This window comes from Malania oleifera, chromosome 8, assembly GCF_029873635.1.
Source record: "Malania oleifera isolate guangnan ecotype guangnan chromosome 8, ASM2987363v1, whole genome shotgun sequence".
Taxonomy (NCBI): Eukaryota; Viridiplantae; Streptophyta; class Magnoliopsida; order Santalales; family Ximeniaceae; genus Malania; species Malania oleifera.
Genome location: NC_080424.1, coordinates 13219315 through 13238330, shown reverse-complemented (window position 1 = coordinate 13238330; position 19016 = coordinate 13219315). Strand labels below are relative to the sequence as shown.

The 19016-nt window shown below is 35.3% G+C and overlaps 1 protein-coding gene across 3 annotated transcripts in view; it reads right to left on the bottom strand.

The window, feature by feature from the left end:
* Positions 1 to 19016, bottom strand: part of LOC131162465 (pentatricopeptide repeat-containing protein At1g76280) — a 69259-nt gene continuing 50243 nt past the window's right edge. For all 3 annotated transcript variants that reach the window (XM_058118968.1, XM_058118970.1, XM_058118969.1), the window contains one exon: positions 1 to 867. In XM_058118968.1, the coding sequence (XP_057974951.1) occupies positions 478 to 867 (390 nt within the window). In that variant the 3' untranslated portion in view covers positions 1 to 477. The remainder of the gene's footprint in view (positions 868 to 19016) is intronic.

Sequence of the window (19016 nt, the reverse complement as noted above, 5' to 3'; positions counted from 1 at the left end):
TGGACAAGAAATCTAGCAGCTGACTTTATTAAATCCTACTTCGTGTCTCTGAATCTCATACTCAGAATACAGCAAAATCAAACATCAAGTTACATTGATGGCCTATTTGATCAACCACAGGCCCACTCCCAAGAATTACGTTAAGAAAACAGATAAGACTAGGAAAGCAAGAAGAAAATTCTCAACTGATACATCATCAAAGCCTAACCATTATTGACTTTCTGAGACTCTCAGTTTGAGCTGTCTAATCTAAACTAGGTGTTTGGACAAAGTTTACTACATTCATTTTTCCTAATTCCACAATAAAAGCATGTCCCGTGGATTAAAACAAAGTCATTCTTGCATGTTGATTCTGCTATTTCTGTTTATCTAGTGTGTTGATAAAAGAACAAGATAGGTTAATTATGGGTTACCTCAACCATGCAGCTCATGATTACTTAGAAAACCACTACCTAAAACTCATCAACCATCTCATTTTCAAGAACTACAACCACCTGACAGTCTTCTGGCCCACAGACTTTGATTAGGTAGCCATGAAATTGAGATTCCAACCATTGCACACCATCTTAAATTTAGAAGTGCAATGGCCATATTATCCTTGGAACATTTAAAAAGCTGGAGAATCCGTGATTCGGCTTCCAAATCTTCAGCTAGGATAAGATCCTCGTATTCGGATTTCTTCTCTTCCAACATGCTTTCTTCTTCAGAAATCATTCGCATACTCAAAACCTGCAATGCTTCCATGGCTGTTCTGTGAAAACCGGAGGCTACGTATGCAGTGAACACATAAGAGCAGGTTGATGGGTCAGGTTGAATTTTTTCTTCATGCATCTGCTTAACAATAAACTCAACTACGTCGATTCGTCCCTGAAAAGAAAGGCAATGGTACATAAGTAAAGGCACAAAGGAACAAAAGTTTTATCCAAAAAAGTGTAGAATCATTTAATCTAATCACTATAAACATGGAAATTTTATTCATCACAAGTGATGTAGAATCCCATGATTTGTTAGAATTTATTGAGAGAAAAACTCTAATTAATTCCAGAAAATCAATGGATTCCACATCATTTGATTTCTTGTAGTTCTCTTGCTATAAATAGCACAACTCTTACAAACATATGATTCACTAAGTGGGTTTGGGGGCCTAAAGCATAAATAAAAAAAAAAAGAGATTAAAAGTGCCTCCAAAGCATGCATAGAAGAATATATTTTATATTTTATTGATAAATGTTGTGATATGGATCGAAAAATTAAGATGCATAGCGGAATAAATACAACAAGTAAATAAAACACAACCAGAACAAGAACAACAAGATTTACGTGGTTCGACAAAACCTACATCCACGGAAGCAATGGCACACAAATTTCACTATGGAAATTACATAGTACACAATACACTTCTCAAATGATCACACACCTTCTCAATACATACCCAGAATGACATATATAACACTCTCAGAGGTTTTCCTCTGTTTATCCAACCACCCCAACATTCAAATTCAAAATTCAAAAAACTGCTCGCAGCCCAGAACTTCTGGTCGACGAGACCAAGAAGAACACTCATTGACGAATCATTCCACTCGTCGACGATCCCATTTTTCTGCTCTCGGTATCTCAAAAACTCTGAACTTTTGAGCCTCTAGGGATCTTCTCGTCGACGAGCACAGGACATTCGTCGACGAGTCCTTGCTGTCTCCTCATCGATGATCACAGGGCACTCGTCGACGAGCCCCTGCTGTGCTACCCCTTCAGGTTTTTCTTTCTTCTTTGTTTATGAAATCTAAAGTATAAGAGCCACACCACAAACAACAATCTCCACCTTGGCGATTATACGCTCCTTAGGAATCCCGAAAAACATGTCTAACTGCTCCACCTTGAACTTGAAACGCTTGGTTGGGTATGTCTCCCTTCTATCACTTGGAGACAAGGAGTAAGTCCAAGCAATGCTTGAACTTCTCAAAAGCAACTGATTTCGTCAAAATATCTGCTGCATTTTCAGACGTGTAAACTTTCTCCAACACAACCTCACCCGAAGCAATCAGTTCCCGAACCCTACGAAACCTCACATCAATGTGCCTGGTTCTAACATGGTATATCTGATTCTTTGCCAAGTAAATGGCACTCTGACTATCACAATGCAGTACCACTCCATCTTGTTGTAACCCCAGCTCTTTGACTAAACCAGTAAACCATAAGGTTTCTTTTGTAGCTTCAGCAACTACCATATATTCTGCCTCAGTCGTGGATAATGCTACCAGAGACTGTACCATGGATTTCCAATACACCGGTCCTCCTATAAGGGTAAACACATATCCCGTCGTAGACCTTCTGTCATCTATATCTCCAACATAATCAGCATCAACAAATCTTATAACTAAAGCACAGCCCTGTTGCTTGCCGAACATGATGCCATATCCCGATGTACCCCGTAAGTATCTAAATATCCATTTGATGGCTTCCCAATGTTGCCATCCTGGATTAGAAAGAAACTTACTTGTCATGCTCACCGCATGAGCCAAATATGGTCTTGTACACACCATGGCATCATGGTTTTAATAGCGGTAGCGGGTAGCATAACGTAACGGTAACGGGTGTAACGGGAAGCACGAGTAGCGGATGTTACATAACGGGAAGCGGGTGTAACGGCTGTGAATATTTTTGAAGCGCACACAACCTTGTGCATATTAGCGTACTTGCATGTTTTAAACTTTTAACCCTTCTTAGAAAGAATTTTAGTGTATTTTGGATCCTCTAGTTCGAGTAACTAAGTTATTTGGTAAGGGCAACAAGTTTACATTTGTTTTAAACCACCACCGATAGAAAAATTACGTCTGTGTGTGTATTTATACTTCTCATTGTTGTTATTTGTGATAAATTCTTATGTGTGCTAAATTAATTAATAAAACAAAATACATTATACACTTCATTAATCTATTAGACACATAAGACATACGAATAATACAAATATAAAATAGCTAGAAAAGAAAGAAGGTTGAAGTTGAAAAATATAGAACATAAATATCACATTACTAATATTATCAAAATAAAATATTTTCCTAACAAGTTAGTATTTTCAAATTGTTAATTAATGCATCTATTGTGAGTATTTAAAGAAATAGTAAAATTTGTATCATTGTCATCCTCTTTATAATCTTTTCCCCCTCTTGCCACTTGGTATATTGAGAATAATACATGAAAGAGAGGGAAAAAGTGAGAAGAAAAAGTAAAAAATAAAATAATTTTTTGGTGTAACAGTCTTGTAGCGGTTACATAACGGCTGTAGCAGCCTTTACGTAACAGTCACGGTCCGTAACGACCACAACGGCCGTGATTTTTCTTCCCACTGATTTCACAGTGTGTAACGGTATCAGTAACCCAATAAACCGTTATGTAACGGCGTTACGTAACGGTCGCGACCTTTATTTAAAACCATGCATGGCATACATCAAACTCCCCACAGCACTAGCATAGGGGACCTTTGACGTGTCCCGGATTTCCTCATCCATACTTGGGCAATTTTCAATAGACAACTTGAAATAATTTGTTAGAGGTGTACACACTGGTCTTGCATCAGTCATGCTAAACCTCTCCAACACCTTCTGTACGTAACCGCCCTAAGATAACCATAACCTCCTTACAGTTCTGTCACGGCGAATCTCCATCCCAAGTATTTTCTTAGTTAAGCCAAGATTCTTCATGTCATATTTCTTATACAACAGATCCTTTAACTGATTCACCTCAATTAAATCTTTTGCAGCTATCAACATATCATTGACGTACAATAACAAGAAAATAAGAGAACCATCCTCAAGCTTGTTCACATATACGCAACAGTCATACTCACACCTCTTGTAGCCAATCTTGATCATATAGGAATCAAACCATTTATATCATTGCCTTGGAGACTATTTCAGCCCATAAAGAGATTTTTTCAACCTGCAAACTAAATTTTCTTTTCCCGATTCAATGAATCCCTCGGGTTGTACCAAGTTGTTCCTCCAAGTTGCCGTAAAGAAACGTCATCTTAAGATCCATTTTGTTCCAAATGAAAATCATAATGGGCTACCAACCCTAACACAATTCTGATAGAAGTATGTCGGACTACTGGAGAAAAGATCTATCATAATCTATCCCCTTCTTTTGTGAGTATCCTTTTACCACCAATTGTGCCTTGAATTACTCTAATTCTTATTCTGAAATTGTCTCCTTCTTCCTATATACGCATTTGCAACCTATCGGTCTCTTCTCATCTAGAAGCTTCACCAAATCCCAAGTTTGGTTCTTATGTAACGATTCCATCTCCTCAATCATTGCACCCATCCACCTATCTTTCTCCTGGCCGTGCACAGTCTCTTGAAAAGTAGTTGGATCGTTGCAACTAGTAAGGAAAGCATAAGATGCTAACTCTTCAAATTCATACCTTGGTGGAGGCATAATAGTGCGTCTGGATCTTTGTATAGGAAATATTGTCGACTTGCTAGTTTCCTGCCCTAGAGCTCCCTGCAACCATAGGACCATGATCATTTCCGTTGCTCTGAGCTTCCAACTCCACCTGCACAACATGTTCATCACTGCCCCAGCTTTCTAGCTCCTGTTTTTGTTCATCATACTCTTGAGTATTATCACCATAGCTTTTTCATCAAAGACTACATCTCTGCCGATCACCACCTTGTTTACCATTGGGTCCCTATAGTTTGTACCTCTTCACACCCTCTGGATATCCCAAAAAGATGCAATGACGAGACTTTGGGGCAAGCTTAGACCTCTCCTCACTAGATACATGAACATAGGCTGAACACCTGAATACCTTCAATCCAAAGTAGTCTACTGCATTTCCCGTCCAAAACTCTTCTACCACTCTACCCTCTAGTGATGCCCTTGGTGATCGGTTTATCAGAAAATAAGCCATATTCACTACCTCGGCCCAAAAGTTCTTCGGTAGCCCTACATTTAATTTGAGACACCGAACCCTTTCAGAAAGAGTCCGGTTCATCCGTTCTGCCACACCATTTTGCTGAGGTGTCCAACGAACTGTAAAATGTTTCTTGATGCCCTGCTCTGCACAAAACTTCATAAACCGAGAATCAGCATACTTGGTCCCATTATCCGACCTTAAGTATTTGATTATCTTCCCTGTCAGGTTTTCCACTTTAGCCTTCGAAATCGTAAACTTGGCAAACATACTTGATTTGTGACGCATGAAGTAAACCTAGACCCCTCGTGAGTAATCATCAATGAAACTCACATAATACACATGTCCACCCTTTGATGCAACTCTAACCGGGCCCCAAACATCTGAATGCACATAAAGAACACAAATCTTGCAAAATTCCAACTAACATGATTTCAAGCCCTTCAAAAGTTTCCTCTTGTATAGTTCCTTCATGCCGTGTTCCCCCATATGCCCAAGACGCATATGCCACAAGACGGTCTCATCTGATTCAGCATCTACGGCTGCAGCTCCACCTACGACGGTAGTTCCCTACAATGTGTAAATATTCCCATCTAGTTTTAGTCCTTTCATTACAGTCATATTACCTTTCCATACCGTTAGAACTTCACCTTTGGACTTGTAATTAAAGCCATTACAATCCAAAGCACCAAGTGATATCAAATTCTTCCTCAACTCTGGTATATGTCTTACATTACACAACGTTCTTACAGCACTATCAAACATTTTTATCTTTACATTTCCTATGCCAATGATCTTGCAAGAAGCATCATTACCCATAAGAACTGATCCAGAATTCACTAACATGTAAGTGCTGAACCACTCCTTGTTCAGAGTCATGTGAGAAGAACATGCCGAGTCAAGTATCCAAGAGTCCGTTGGATTATCCGACCTCGCTAAACTAATAGAACATCACCATCACTACACGCTAAACCTTCTTCTTGAACAACATTCACAGATTTTGAAGTACCCTCATATTTCTCAGAATTTCCCTTCTTTTAATCCGAAGACTCTAGTTTCACATGCCCCTTTTTACCACATTTATAACATCGGGTTTCTTTCTTCTTCTTGGATTGATTTCGGGATTTCTGACTTGATCCATGTTTGGATTTTCCCTTGCCTTGCTTGTTATTACCCTTTATCACAAGTCATTCTCCTTCATCACATATTTTCAATCTTTGATGAAAATTTGGCAAAACACTCATTACCTCTTCTAGATCAAGACTTTCTTTTCCCCACGTAAGAGTGGTCACAAGATTTTCATAGGTATGAGTCGAGGCCAAAGAGTTTAACAACATCAAAACTTTGTCATCCTCATCAAACTTAACATCAACTCTCATCAAATCACTAATAATTTGATTGAAAGCATTAATGTGTTGATCTAAGTTTGATCCTTCAACCATCTTAGCCAATACAAACGTTGTTTAAGAAAAAGTTCATTATTAGGAGATTTGGACATGTATCGGCTCTCTAACTTTCGCCATATAGCCGCTGGAGAATCTTCCTCCATCACCCAATAGAGTACTTCGTCGGTCAAACACAAGCGTATTGTAGAAGCGGGCTTTGCTTTCAAATATACCCATGTTGCCTCATCCATTCCTTCCGATTAAGTATCAAGTAGAGCCTTAGCCATTCCTTGTTGCATAAGAATGTCCTTCACTCTCCTCTACCATAAACCAAAGTTCCTGTTTCCATCAAATTTGAATGTCAAATCTTGCAGAAGACGATCCCGATGCCATAACAACAATCGCTCTAATACCAATTTGTTGTGATATGGATTGAAAAATTAAGATGCATAGTGGAATAAATACAAAAAATAAATGAAACACAACCAGAACAAGAACAACAACAAGATTTACGTAGTTCGGCAAAGCCTACATCCACGAAAGCAATGACACAAATTTCACTAAGGAAATCACAAAGTACACAATACACTTCCCAAATGATCACACACCTTCTCAACACATGCCCAGGATGACATATATAACACTCTCTCGGAGGTTTCCCTCCATTTACCCGACCACCCTAACGTTCAAATTCAAAATTCAAAAAACTGCTCGCAGCCCAGAACTTCTCGTCGATGAAAACAAGGGATTCATCGACGAGATCAAGAAGAACACTCGTCGACGAATCATTCCACTCGTCGACAATCCCATTTTTCTGGTCTCGGTATCTCAGAAACTCTGAATTTTTGGGCCTCTCGGGATCTTCTCGTCGACGAGCACAGGAAACTCGTCGACGAGTCCTTGCTGTCTCCTCATCGACGATCACAGGGCACTCGTCAACGAGCCCCTACTGTGCTGCCCCTTCATGTTTTTCTTTCTTCTTTGTTTATGAAATCCAAAGTATAAGAGCCACACCACAAACAACAATAAAATATATTCTTACTATATGGTTTCAAACTATGTAATAATTTATAATGTGTACAGAGAAATAATTGATTTTGTGTGTATAATATCGAATTAAATTTTGAACGTGTGCCTATAATCTATATATAGTTAAATGTTTATTGAGGTGACATATTTTAAATGAAAGGCTTACGCTCCTCAAATAGACTTAGTAGGAAACCTTAAAAGATAATTTTGGGAAGATATTAGGGACTAAGAAAATATTCATAGTCACTATTGAATGAACACATTGGAAAGGATAATAAAGGTCATGAGAGGATACATGGATGACATGGATACAGAGATAAAAAAGAGTTTAGAGATAAAATCTTAAACTACACCATGTCATATGATCCTATTACAATGAACACATGCTTTAAGAAGAGCACACTTAAATAATCTTCAAGGGTGGACAAAATAAAAGCCAAACTAATTTTTTTCTTACCTAGGAGGAAAAATTATTCATCAAGTAATGATTGTAAAGTTATTCTAGGTGAAAGTTTTAACTACACAACATTAGATATATGCATTAAAAAAAGGAGGAGAAAGGGCATACACAAGACAACTTGGTTGTACACCTAAAGGAGAAAATATGATAAGATAAAATTATCAAAGAAGGTGATTGGGTAATAGGGGATAGAGGATAGTGCAAACACGAACACTCTTTGAAATAGGATGACTAGCACTATAAAAAAGATAGAGAAAGAGCTTTTAAAACCGAATTTAGAAGAAGGTTCTCGGCTAGTATATAAGGTGGTGGGATTAAGATGTTCAAAAAGCCATAAACACAAAGAATTTGTTATGAAACATGGCAAAATATAGAAATATGGAAAAATTTGAAAAAGTATGAAGAGGCAAGAAAAGATACAAAAAAAGACACTAGTGAAACAAAACATACAGCATATGATAAGTACTACATTACACATAATAAGGCAAAAGAGACATATTTAAACTTGCTAGAGTTAGAGAAAGGAAGAGCAAGGGATTAAACAATGTAAAATGCATAGTTGTAAGAATCATACAATTCGTTTACAAAAGGCAGGAAATCAAGTCGTTAGGGGAATCGAGTTTAAAGCTGAATTGAAGGAGAATTGAACGATTCAGGCAGTGAATCGATGAATCAAATTGAATCATGTGATTCGATTGATTCTTTTCTCACAGCACACGTAAATATCTGACTGCTTTAAAGGCCAAGAAAAATTCAATTTTACCCCTATTTTTTTGCATGATTTAGTTAGTTGTGCCCTTTTACGTAGCTCCTGTCCCAAATGAGAGAAGAAACGAGACCATTGGCCTTCTCTTCAGCACCCCTCTGTTCTCCCTTCAACCAATCCTCTGTGCTCTGCTTCTGCCATTGAGCTATAAAGGACTGCCAGTCATCTCCTCTGTTGTTCTGTTCTGCCATAGAAGAAAGACCAGAGACCACCTTTTCTCGGCTTTCTTATTCTCTGCTCTTTCTGTCATTGAAGAACCAGCCGTGAGTCTCATAACAGGGGAGAAGATACAGTGCTGATTGCAGTACAGAGAACCAGAAGTGGTGCTGGCTTAGAAGAAAAACACTCATCTATACTAGTACGTAACTTTACTTGGTTGCCTTCCTTTCATTTTTTATTCACTTTTTTTATAATTCAATCAGTATTGCTTTTACTTCTAATTTATTTTTTCAACTTATTTTAGTTAAAGTTTTAAAGAAAGCCTAAACATTAAAAAAAAAAAAAAAGAAGATATTTTTTCTTATAAAACACAATAAAGTTCAAATCATTATTGCTTTTGATGACACATTATCTTAAATATATTCTTGAAAACCACTCAGTTCAGCTTTTTATTAATATTTTCTTGATTCCTTCTCTTAATTTTTTTAAGAACGCATCAAGGGAAAGATTCTTGAATAGCCAAAAAAGTTGGTGGTGGGATAAAGATGTCCAAAAAGCCGTAAAGACAAAAAGAATTTGGTATAAAATGTGGCAAAATTGTAGAAACATGAATAACTTTCAAAAGTATAAGGAGGCGAGAAAAGATGCAAAAAAGGCCATTAGTGAGGCTAAATATAAATCATTTAATAATTTGTATGATAGATTAGATACAAAAGAAGGGGAACGAGATATATTTAAACTTGCTAAAGCTAGAGAAAGGAAGAGTAAGGACTTAGGAAATTTAAAATGTATAAAAGTGAGGATGATATTGCCTTGGTTAAGGACGAAGACATTAGCGAAGTTATTTTAGTAAGTTGTTTAATGAAAACCAAATAGAAGGCTTAAACTTAGATTTGACAAATGAAGAAAAGACTAAAAAAATGAGATTTATTCGCAAAATTGGAGTTAACGAAGTTAACTTTGCACTAAAAAAGATGAAAAATAGGAAAGCTATAGGACTGGATAACATCCCAATTAAAGTTTGGAAATGCTTAGATGATAATGAAATTATATGGTTAACTAATTTATTTAATACAATTATAAAAACTAAGAAAATGCTAGATGAATGGAGGAAAAACACTTTAATACCTATATACAAAAATAAAGGTGAAATTCAAAATTGTAATAACTATCATGGAATTAAACTTATGAGTCATATAATGAAACTATGGGAAAGGGTAGTTGGACAAAGATTAAGGTTAGAAATGAAGGTCTCAAAAAATCAATTTGGTTTTATGCCTGGGAGATCTACCATGGAAGCTATATATCTATTAAGAAGATTAATGAAAAAGTTTAGAGAAAAGAATGGGGACTTGCATATGGTATTTATTGACCTAGAGAAAGCATATGATAGAATACCTAGGGAAGTTCTATGGTGGGTTTTTGAAAAAAAAGGTGCATGTAGTAGGCATACTGATGTCACTAAGGATATGTACGATGGAGTAATGACTAGTGTAAGGACAATTGATGGAGAAACTAGACAATTTTCAATCACCATAAGTGTACATCAAGGATCTGCTTTGAGCTCTTATCATTTTGCTTTAGTGATGGATTGACTGACTAAGAGTATTCAAAATGAGGTTCCATGGTATATCTTGTTTGCAAATGATATTGTATTAATTTATGAAACTAGGGGCGGAGTAGAGGTTGAATTAGAATTATGGAGAGAAACTTTGGAATCTAGAGCCTTTAGGATAAGTAGAAATAAGAAAGAATTTATGAAATGTAATTTTAGTAATGGTAGGAGGAATATTAGAGGCAAAGTTAAACTTGATGATAAAGAAATAAATAGCACTTGTAGATTTCGATACCTTGGATCTATTATCCAAGCTGAAGGAGAAATTGAAGATGATGTAATGCATAGAGTTAAAGCAGGTTGGGTAAAATGGAGAAGTGCTTCAAGTGTGCTTTGTGATCGTAGAATACCTTTAAAATTAAGAGGGAAGTTTTATAGGACGACTATAAGACCATTTATGCTATATGGATCAGAATGTTGGGTGACGAAGAACAGAATATCCAAAAAGTAAAAGTTACCGAGATGAGAATGCTTAGATGATAGATGTGTAATGCCCCCAAAAATATTCCATATTAAACATTAAAATGAAATCAACATATGATACCTCTGATACCACAAATGCAACATCCACAAACCCAGTGGGGTCCGAGGCAATACCATCCCATAATTATTTTAAACGAACAAACAATGGAAGCAAAATATTCTTTTACTACCATACATACCAGAGTACTAACTCTCAACCTTTGTATCAATATCTCCCAAAACATATTACAACCCAGAATGGCCAAAAACAACTAGATGAACACAAAATAGTGTCCCACCAACACTCACTCTCAGCTAGCTCGTCTAGGTCCCGTTCTGGAGCTCCTAGACTCGATTTCCCATAGGCCCTAAAAAGTTGATATATTTATAGGGATGAGACACTTCTCAGTAAGACGAAATAGATTATTGTCAATGTGTGGCTAATATGAGTTTCAATGAAATCAAACACATTCTTTAATTACTTTATCAGACAAATATGACCTTTGTATACTTACACTTATTCAGTTGAAAATACACATTTTCTTTCATAATATAATTCGGCTCAGCAAATAACATCATTTACACAAATTCACATATATGCGTAGAAGAAACCCCCTTTTGGACAAACAACGTCATCATGTAATAACCCCACATGATCGGGTTGTGTGGTCCGAAGGTTGGACTTAGCTCTAGCTAGCCTACCACCAAGCTAAGTTGGTGAAATCTCGTCTGTTAGTCCGATTTGCCTACCCAGCCTGGTCCGGACTCCAGGGGGGTACAACAATTCTTCGCGGCCAAATCGACTTTCCATAACCAACACTTCTCAGTACAGTGTGGCTGCACTAACTCATTCTCTAGTTACGGTACCGTGCTCTCAATACATCTGGTCCTCAGGGTTCTTAAATCATATAATGCAATTTAAGTAGTACAAACAGTATTATAATCTCATGTTCATAAATTAGTATAATACCTGTCACGTTCATATTTCCATATAAAATCTGTCATATCGTATCTCGGCATAAAGTTGTCATAACATAACCCGGCATACAGCCGTCATTTCTCATCCTGGTATAAAACCGTCATTTCATATTCCCAATATTTCCATCAATCAGTATAAATCATATTTTCACTGTATGATACCATAACAATACTTAGATTCAATTATGCCGTAAGATAAATAAATCTCATGCCACACGATTTGAATGTTAATTCGAAATACAATAAACTGCCCGGGAAAATATATTTTTTTTTTGCTGAAAACTAGGTCTGATCATCTCTATATATATTTTTCTTTTCTTTTTTGGGTTCGGGTTCCTACAGGATAAGTGGTATAATACCGAAAGATAAATTAAGTAATGAACATAGAAGATAAGATAAGGGAGGAACAACGCAGATGGTATAACTACTTGCAACGTAGGCCACATAATGCGTTAGTGAGGAAGAGTGAGTGAGTTAGTTACTGTTGGGGGGGGGGGGGCAATAGAAGGAGTAGGGATAGACCTAAAATAACTTGGAAGGAGATAGTGAATAGGGATTTAATAGCCCTCAAAATGTCAAAAGAAGTGGTCCATGATCGCATAAATTGGAGGAAAATGATTCATATAGTCGACCCCACCTAGATAGACTTAAGGCTTGGTTTTGTTGTATACACTTGTTAAATACTTAAATATATTGCATTTGCATCAACTATTTAACAATTAATAGAATATTATAATGGACTATTGAACTTAGTGATATTTTTATAATATTCAATTATTCATTAATCATTTATAGTATTATACTTATATACTACAATTATTATAGAACGTAGAGTTATAATAAATTATAAGTAACATAGTTATAGTATTATATATTTATATTATACTTCTTTAGTTGTTTCTAACTCTTTTTGAATATGTTATTCATTTATTTGTAGGTTAAAATTGAAATTAGGCTTGAAAAGTTTGTGCTTATTTGAGTGTTGGTGTATGGGAAGATGGCTTCTAGTTGAAGTGCTAAGCGTAGAAAAAAGAGTTCCAAAACTAAAAGTGAAGATACTACATGGGATCATTGTTCCTAAATCAATTATAATAGGATGGACTTGAAGTGCAACTATTGTGAGCTTGAAAGACGAAGTGACATAAATAGAATGAAGCATCATTTTGCGAGGGATCATGATAATGTTGCTCCTTGTAAGAAGTGCCTAGAAGAGATGAGGGAAAAATTTGTGAATATTTGGAAGGAGTAGAACACACGAATGTTGACAATGGAAAAGAAATTTTTCAAAAATAGTTCAGAGAACAAGAACAAGAAGTTCAAATTATAAGAGGGCAAAGAAGAGGCACCATGGATGCTTTTGTATACAAGGGCAAAGGAGTTAAAGGAAAAGGGTTTAAGCAACAAACCTTGAATGCATTGGGGAAAAATAGGGAGCTAGTGGTTCAAAACATTTTCCAGTTTTTATATGGACACACTTTACCATTCAACGTGGTGAAGAGTCCATTATGTGCATCAATAATAAATAAAGGGATTAAACCTCCCAAGTTATCACAAAGCTAGCATGACATTTTTGTAGAAAGAAGATGATAGATTCAAACAAGTTATGAAAAAATATATGAAAGAATGGGTAAAGACCAAATGCACTTTGATGTCGGATGGACGGACCGACCCAAAATAGTCCTAGTGGCATGGATTTTCTCAAATCAATAGACACTTCAAGTATGGTGAAGGATGCCTATTAATTTTATGAATTGTTTGACTCATTAGTGGAAGAGTTTGGCAAGGAAAATATGGTTCAAGTGATGACGGATAGTGCCTCGGCTTATGTAGGTGCCAATGACTTGCTAATGGAGAAGAGGAAATATATATTTTGGTCTCCATGTGCAACCCATTGCATTGACTTAATTTTGCATGATACTGGAAATTTGCCTATTTTTGATAATACAATTCAAAAGGCTAACGAGGTGTGTCTTCATTATGGATGCTTAACATGTTTAGAGAGGTTTCTATAAAAATAAAATAAAAAAGAATTGAAGAGAGTCAGGATTACAAGGTTTGCTACATCTTTTCTCACATTGAAGAGTTTTGATGAAAACAAACTTGCTCTTCAAGCCATGTTTGCATAAGAGGAATGTGCCATGTGTCACTATGTTTCGAGATTGGAAGCTAAGAAAGTGGAGGCCATATTATTGTGTGATAGTTTTGGAAAGCAATAAAGTATTGCTTGAAGTGTGTGAGCCCACTTGTAAAAGTTCTGAGGCTTGTTGATGGTGATGTGAAACCGACAATGGGGTATATAAATGAAGCCATGGATAGAGCAAAGGAACAAATTGCCAAAACTTTAATCATAAGAAATGATCGTGTTTGGAGCATTATTGATATTCCTTAATCTGAGGTAAGTTGCATTGTCCAAAAACTAAATAACTTTGATAACATTTTATGTGAGCGGTGAGCCTATTACCTACACATTTATCTTTATCACTTCTTTTATTTGTACATTCCAATATAGTAATGGCTTTAATGTAGACAGGGAAGTCAAAATTGGTCTATATAACGCTATTAAAAAAATGTATCCGAATGTTGAAACAAGGATCAAATTAATCAACAATTTGAAAAGTTCAAAAAAGCAAAAGGAATATTTGGCTTAAGCATGGCCACTCTAACAAGAGACAAGAAACAAACCAGTGTTATATCAATCCAATAGCTGCCTACTTGCCTTTATGATAATTTTTTTCATTTTTTAGTTTTTCCTTTTTGGTTCATAACCAAAAATATGATATGATGTTTACTCATTTGTTTTGATCATATATATAGCTTTATGATGGGAAAATTGTGGAGAGGAGTGCAAAGAGAATCAAGTACTTGCAATATGAGTCCTTAGCCCTCACATTTAGTGCCACGGGGTGTGAGAGAAAATGGAGCACATTTGATCATGTCCACTTCAAAAAAAGGAATTGGTTGGAACAACAAAGATTAAATGCTCGTCTTTGTTAAGTACAATGTTTAACTAGAGCTAAGGCAAGCAAGGAAGCAACAAAGTGGTGAGACATATGATTCAAATTGTTTATCAGACATGGTCAAATGATGAATGGATTATCGAAAAGGAAGATCCTTGTCTACAGGAAGACATTTTATGGATGAATGACAGAGTGCTTTTAAGATAATGGAGGAGTTGGAACTAGCAAGAAAAGAAAGAAATATGAGTAGTATGATGTTATATTTGTTGCTTGATGAGTAATTAGCTTATGAATAGAGGATGGAGCTTTAAAAATAATTGCCATGTTTTAATAGTTTTATATTGTCATATGATTATGTAGGACCAAGGAAACTGAGATTTGATCGTAGAGGGAACGGAAAAAATGTTGAAGAAGATGACGTTGAGCTAATTGATGAAGAGGAACAAGAAAATATGATTATGGTAGACGATGAAGATGATGATGATGGTGATGATGACGATGACCTTGCATTAGGGGAATGAGATGATGAATGATGATGCACTACATTGCACATTAGTAGTCTGTATGCTATTATAGATAGTTTAGAGTTTAGCGTGTTTTGTTTCATGAATATGATATATGGGCTTCTAAATACTATTTTTTTTTTTTGGAAGATGACATCTTATAACACATGTTATAGTTATAGTTTTGTAGCAAACTACCGTAACTTGATACACGATAGAGATGGGATGAATAGATCATGGTTTATCGTCTTGTATATGGCTAGTTTTTCCTTTATATAAATATATGTAGATTTAAATAGATCATGATAGGATTCAGACCTACAAAACTTGGTTCAACGGCAAGTGTCGTTCTAGTTAACAACACGATAGATCCACATTTGCTAAAATTTCAACGTCTTGCAATTTTATATTGTTGTACATAAGAGCATGTCATTTGGAATTAATTTTGAAATTTTGTACTGAATATTACAATTCGATTCGATTCTCGATTCACAATTCACTAAATTGAAATTTCGATTAATGATTTGAATCTTAATTTAACAATTGTGCTAAAATGTATAAAAAATGAGGATGATAGTGTCTTGGTTTAAAAAGTAGAAATAAAAGAAAGCTAGCAAAGTTACTTCGATAAACTATTCTATGAAAAGCAAGTAGTAGACTTAAACTTAGAATTGAAAAATAGGAAAAAGGTTTTATTTGCGAAATAAAAGTTAATGATGCTACATTTGCATTTAAAAGATGAAAAATGGGAAAACTATATGAGATGACATCCTAATTGAAGTTTGGAAATACCTAGGTGATAATGGAGTTATATGGTTAACTAATTTGTTTAGGATAATTATAAAAACTAAGAAAATGCCAAACAAACGGAAAAAAAGCATTTTAATACTTATACAAAAATAGAGAAGATATTCAAAATTTTAATAATTTACCATGGTGTTAATGAAGTTGAATTTGCATTTAAAAAAATCACAATTGGAAAAACTATAGGGACCTAATGGCATCTCAATTTAAGTTTGGAAATACCTAGGTGACAACACAATTATATTATTAACTAATTTATTTAACACAATTATAAACACTAAGAAAATTTCAGAAGAACGGAAAAAGAACACTTTAATACCTATATGCAAAAATAAAGGAGTTATTCAAAATTGTAGTAACTATATGGAATTAAACTTATAAGTCGTACAATGAAATTCTAGAAAGGGCAATTGAACAAAGACTAAGGTTAGAAATGAGAATCTTCGAAAATCAATTTGGTTTTAGCTATATAGATTTAAGAAGATTAGTGGAAAAGTTCAGAAAAAAGTAGGGCTTGGATATGATTTTTATCAACTTATAAAAATCCTATGATAGAGGACCAAAGGAAGAATAGTGCAAAGAGTAATGACCAACGCTAGGACTACAATGGATTTTCGAATCACAGTAGGCATACATCAAGAACCTACTTTGAGCTGTTATTTTTTTTTTTTTTTTTTTGCACTAGTGATGGATGAACTTACTAGGAGTATCCAAAATGAGGTTCCACGGTGTATGTTGTTAACAAATGATATTTCATGATTGATGAAACTAGGGTTGGAGTAGAATTTAAGTTAAAAAAGTGAAGAGAAGCTTTGGAATCTAGAGGTTTTAGGATAAGTTGATATAAGACAAAATATAAGAAATATAATTTTACTGGTAGGAGGAATATTGATGATCAAGAAATTAATAGAACCACTAGATTTTAATACCGTGGATCTTTTGTGCAAGTTGAAGGAGAAAAGGAAGATGTTATGCATAAAGTTACAGCAGAATGGGTAAAATAAAGTTCTCCAGGTCACAGAATACCCTCAAAATTAAAAGGAAAATTCTATAGAACAACTCTAAGACCAGCTATGCTGTATGGGTTAGAATTTTGGGCACTTTGGAAACACATTCAAATAGTAAAGTTGTTGAAATGAGAAGGCTAAGGTGGATGAGTGGTATAATGTTAAAAGATAAATTACGAAATGAACATATTTGCAGTAAGTTATACATAGCACCTATAAAGGATAAGATTAGGGAGGGGTGGTTTAGATGGAATGTAGGAGCGAGGAGTTCAGCTATTTACTGTTAGTGGTAGTAGAATGGGTAAGGATATATCTAAAATAATTTAGAATGATATAGTAAGGATTTAATAGCCCTTAAATTATAGACACACGATTGTGCAAATTGGGAAAAAAAGGAACTACATAACCACCCACTTAGTGGGAGTTAAGGCTTGGTCTATTGTGTTATAAGCGCATCAGTCATCAAGTTCGAATCTCACCTGTGACATTCTCTGCATAGTTCTAAAAACCGGAATGGTGGTCAACCTGGTAAAGCCACTAAAATCAATTAAACTAGTGGATCAACCAAGTGGTCAAACCAATGATTTGAATATATTCCTCAAGGGTGAAAGAATCCAAAACTCAACAAAAAACTAGCTTACCAACTTCTCTTTCATTAAGATATTAAAAAATAAATAAAATAAACAAATAATATTTAAATAAACATAAGAACAAGAGCCCTTGTCCAAATAATAAAAAAAGTGATTGGAGCATTGAAGAAGGCCTAAAAGGGCAAGGCTCCAAGGCTGCCAAAGAAGTCTCACCACTCACAAATCTTCCAAAGAGCAAATATTATTACCATTACCAACCTTAAAATGGGTAAGAGGAAATGAAAAGGAGAAAAAAAGGGAAATCTAAGGAAAGGGCTTGCAAGAGAAACATGGCTGCTACATTTGACATCATCCTTATTATGATAAATATTATAGTTACTTTTTAGAACCTTGTGCCATAGAGTCAACTTCTAAGGGAAACCTCCACAACCATTTCTGCACTAGAGATATGTTCATTAACAAATTTCCAAGTCTAAGTCAATCAAATTTAGGTCACCAAACCCCATCCCAACTAACAAAACCCTTTTAATCTCTCATCAACACTCACTGAGATCTTAAAAAGGAACAAAAATAAATGAGAATATTCGAAAAACTAACACTAAAATCAATGTGATCCCCTAAAGACATGTAACCATCTTCTAACACTCTAATCTCCTAACCACTCTCTTAGTCGCCAAATCCCCAAAAGAAACAAATCTTGGATTAATCCCTTAAAAAAAAATCCAAATAACCATATAAGATGAAACCCTACTAATTTCCTAGTCTAAGATGGTTTGACAACTAAATAGTTCAGTGATGTGGACATTCCCCACATGATTGAAATATCATTTCCTAACAGTTAAAATAACTACTAGAAAATTAACATAAATCTAATTTAAAATGTTCTGCAACTTCGATAGAAAACACTAAACCCACATCGAAACAGGCCACAATGCTGAATGTATAGTGCATCAAGCATTCATTTAGAAGCCAACTTTTGGGCACCAGGCTGCCCTTTTATTTTTAATGCCTATTTAGCCTCTTTCCATAAATAAAAATATAAAATCATCAAATTGTTTTTGACATCTATACCAACTGAATTATTTATCATTTGAGTGGGACCACCAAAACTGAATATCATAACCAACCATTGAAATTCAAAGGCTTGATTGTGTCATGAAGCATCTATAGGAACAAATCCTACGTTGCATTTATACTATTGTCGAACACAACAGCCGCTAACTAGACACACAACTGCACAACATTACAGTCCAACTTTTCAATTAAGTTACCTCAGGTCCAACATAATTTTTTTTAAAAAAAGAAAAGGAAACCAAGCAGAATACTATAGAAGGTGAATAATCAATAAGGTCATGGGGGCCATGCGTGGGTCTAAATATTAGGCCAAAG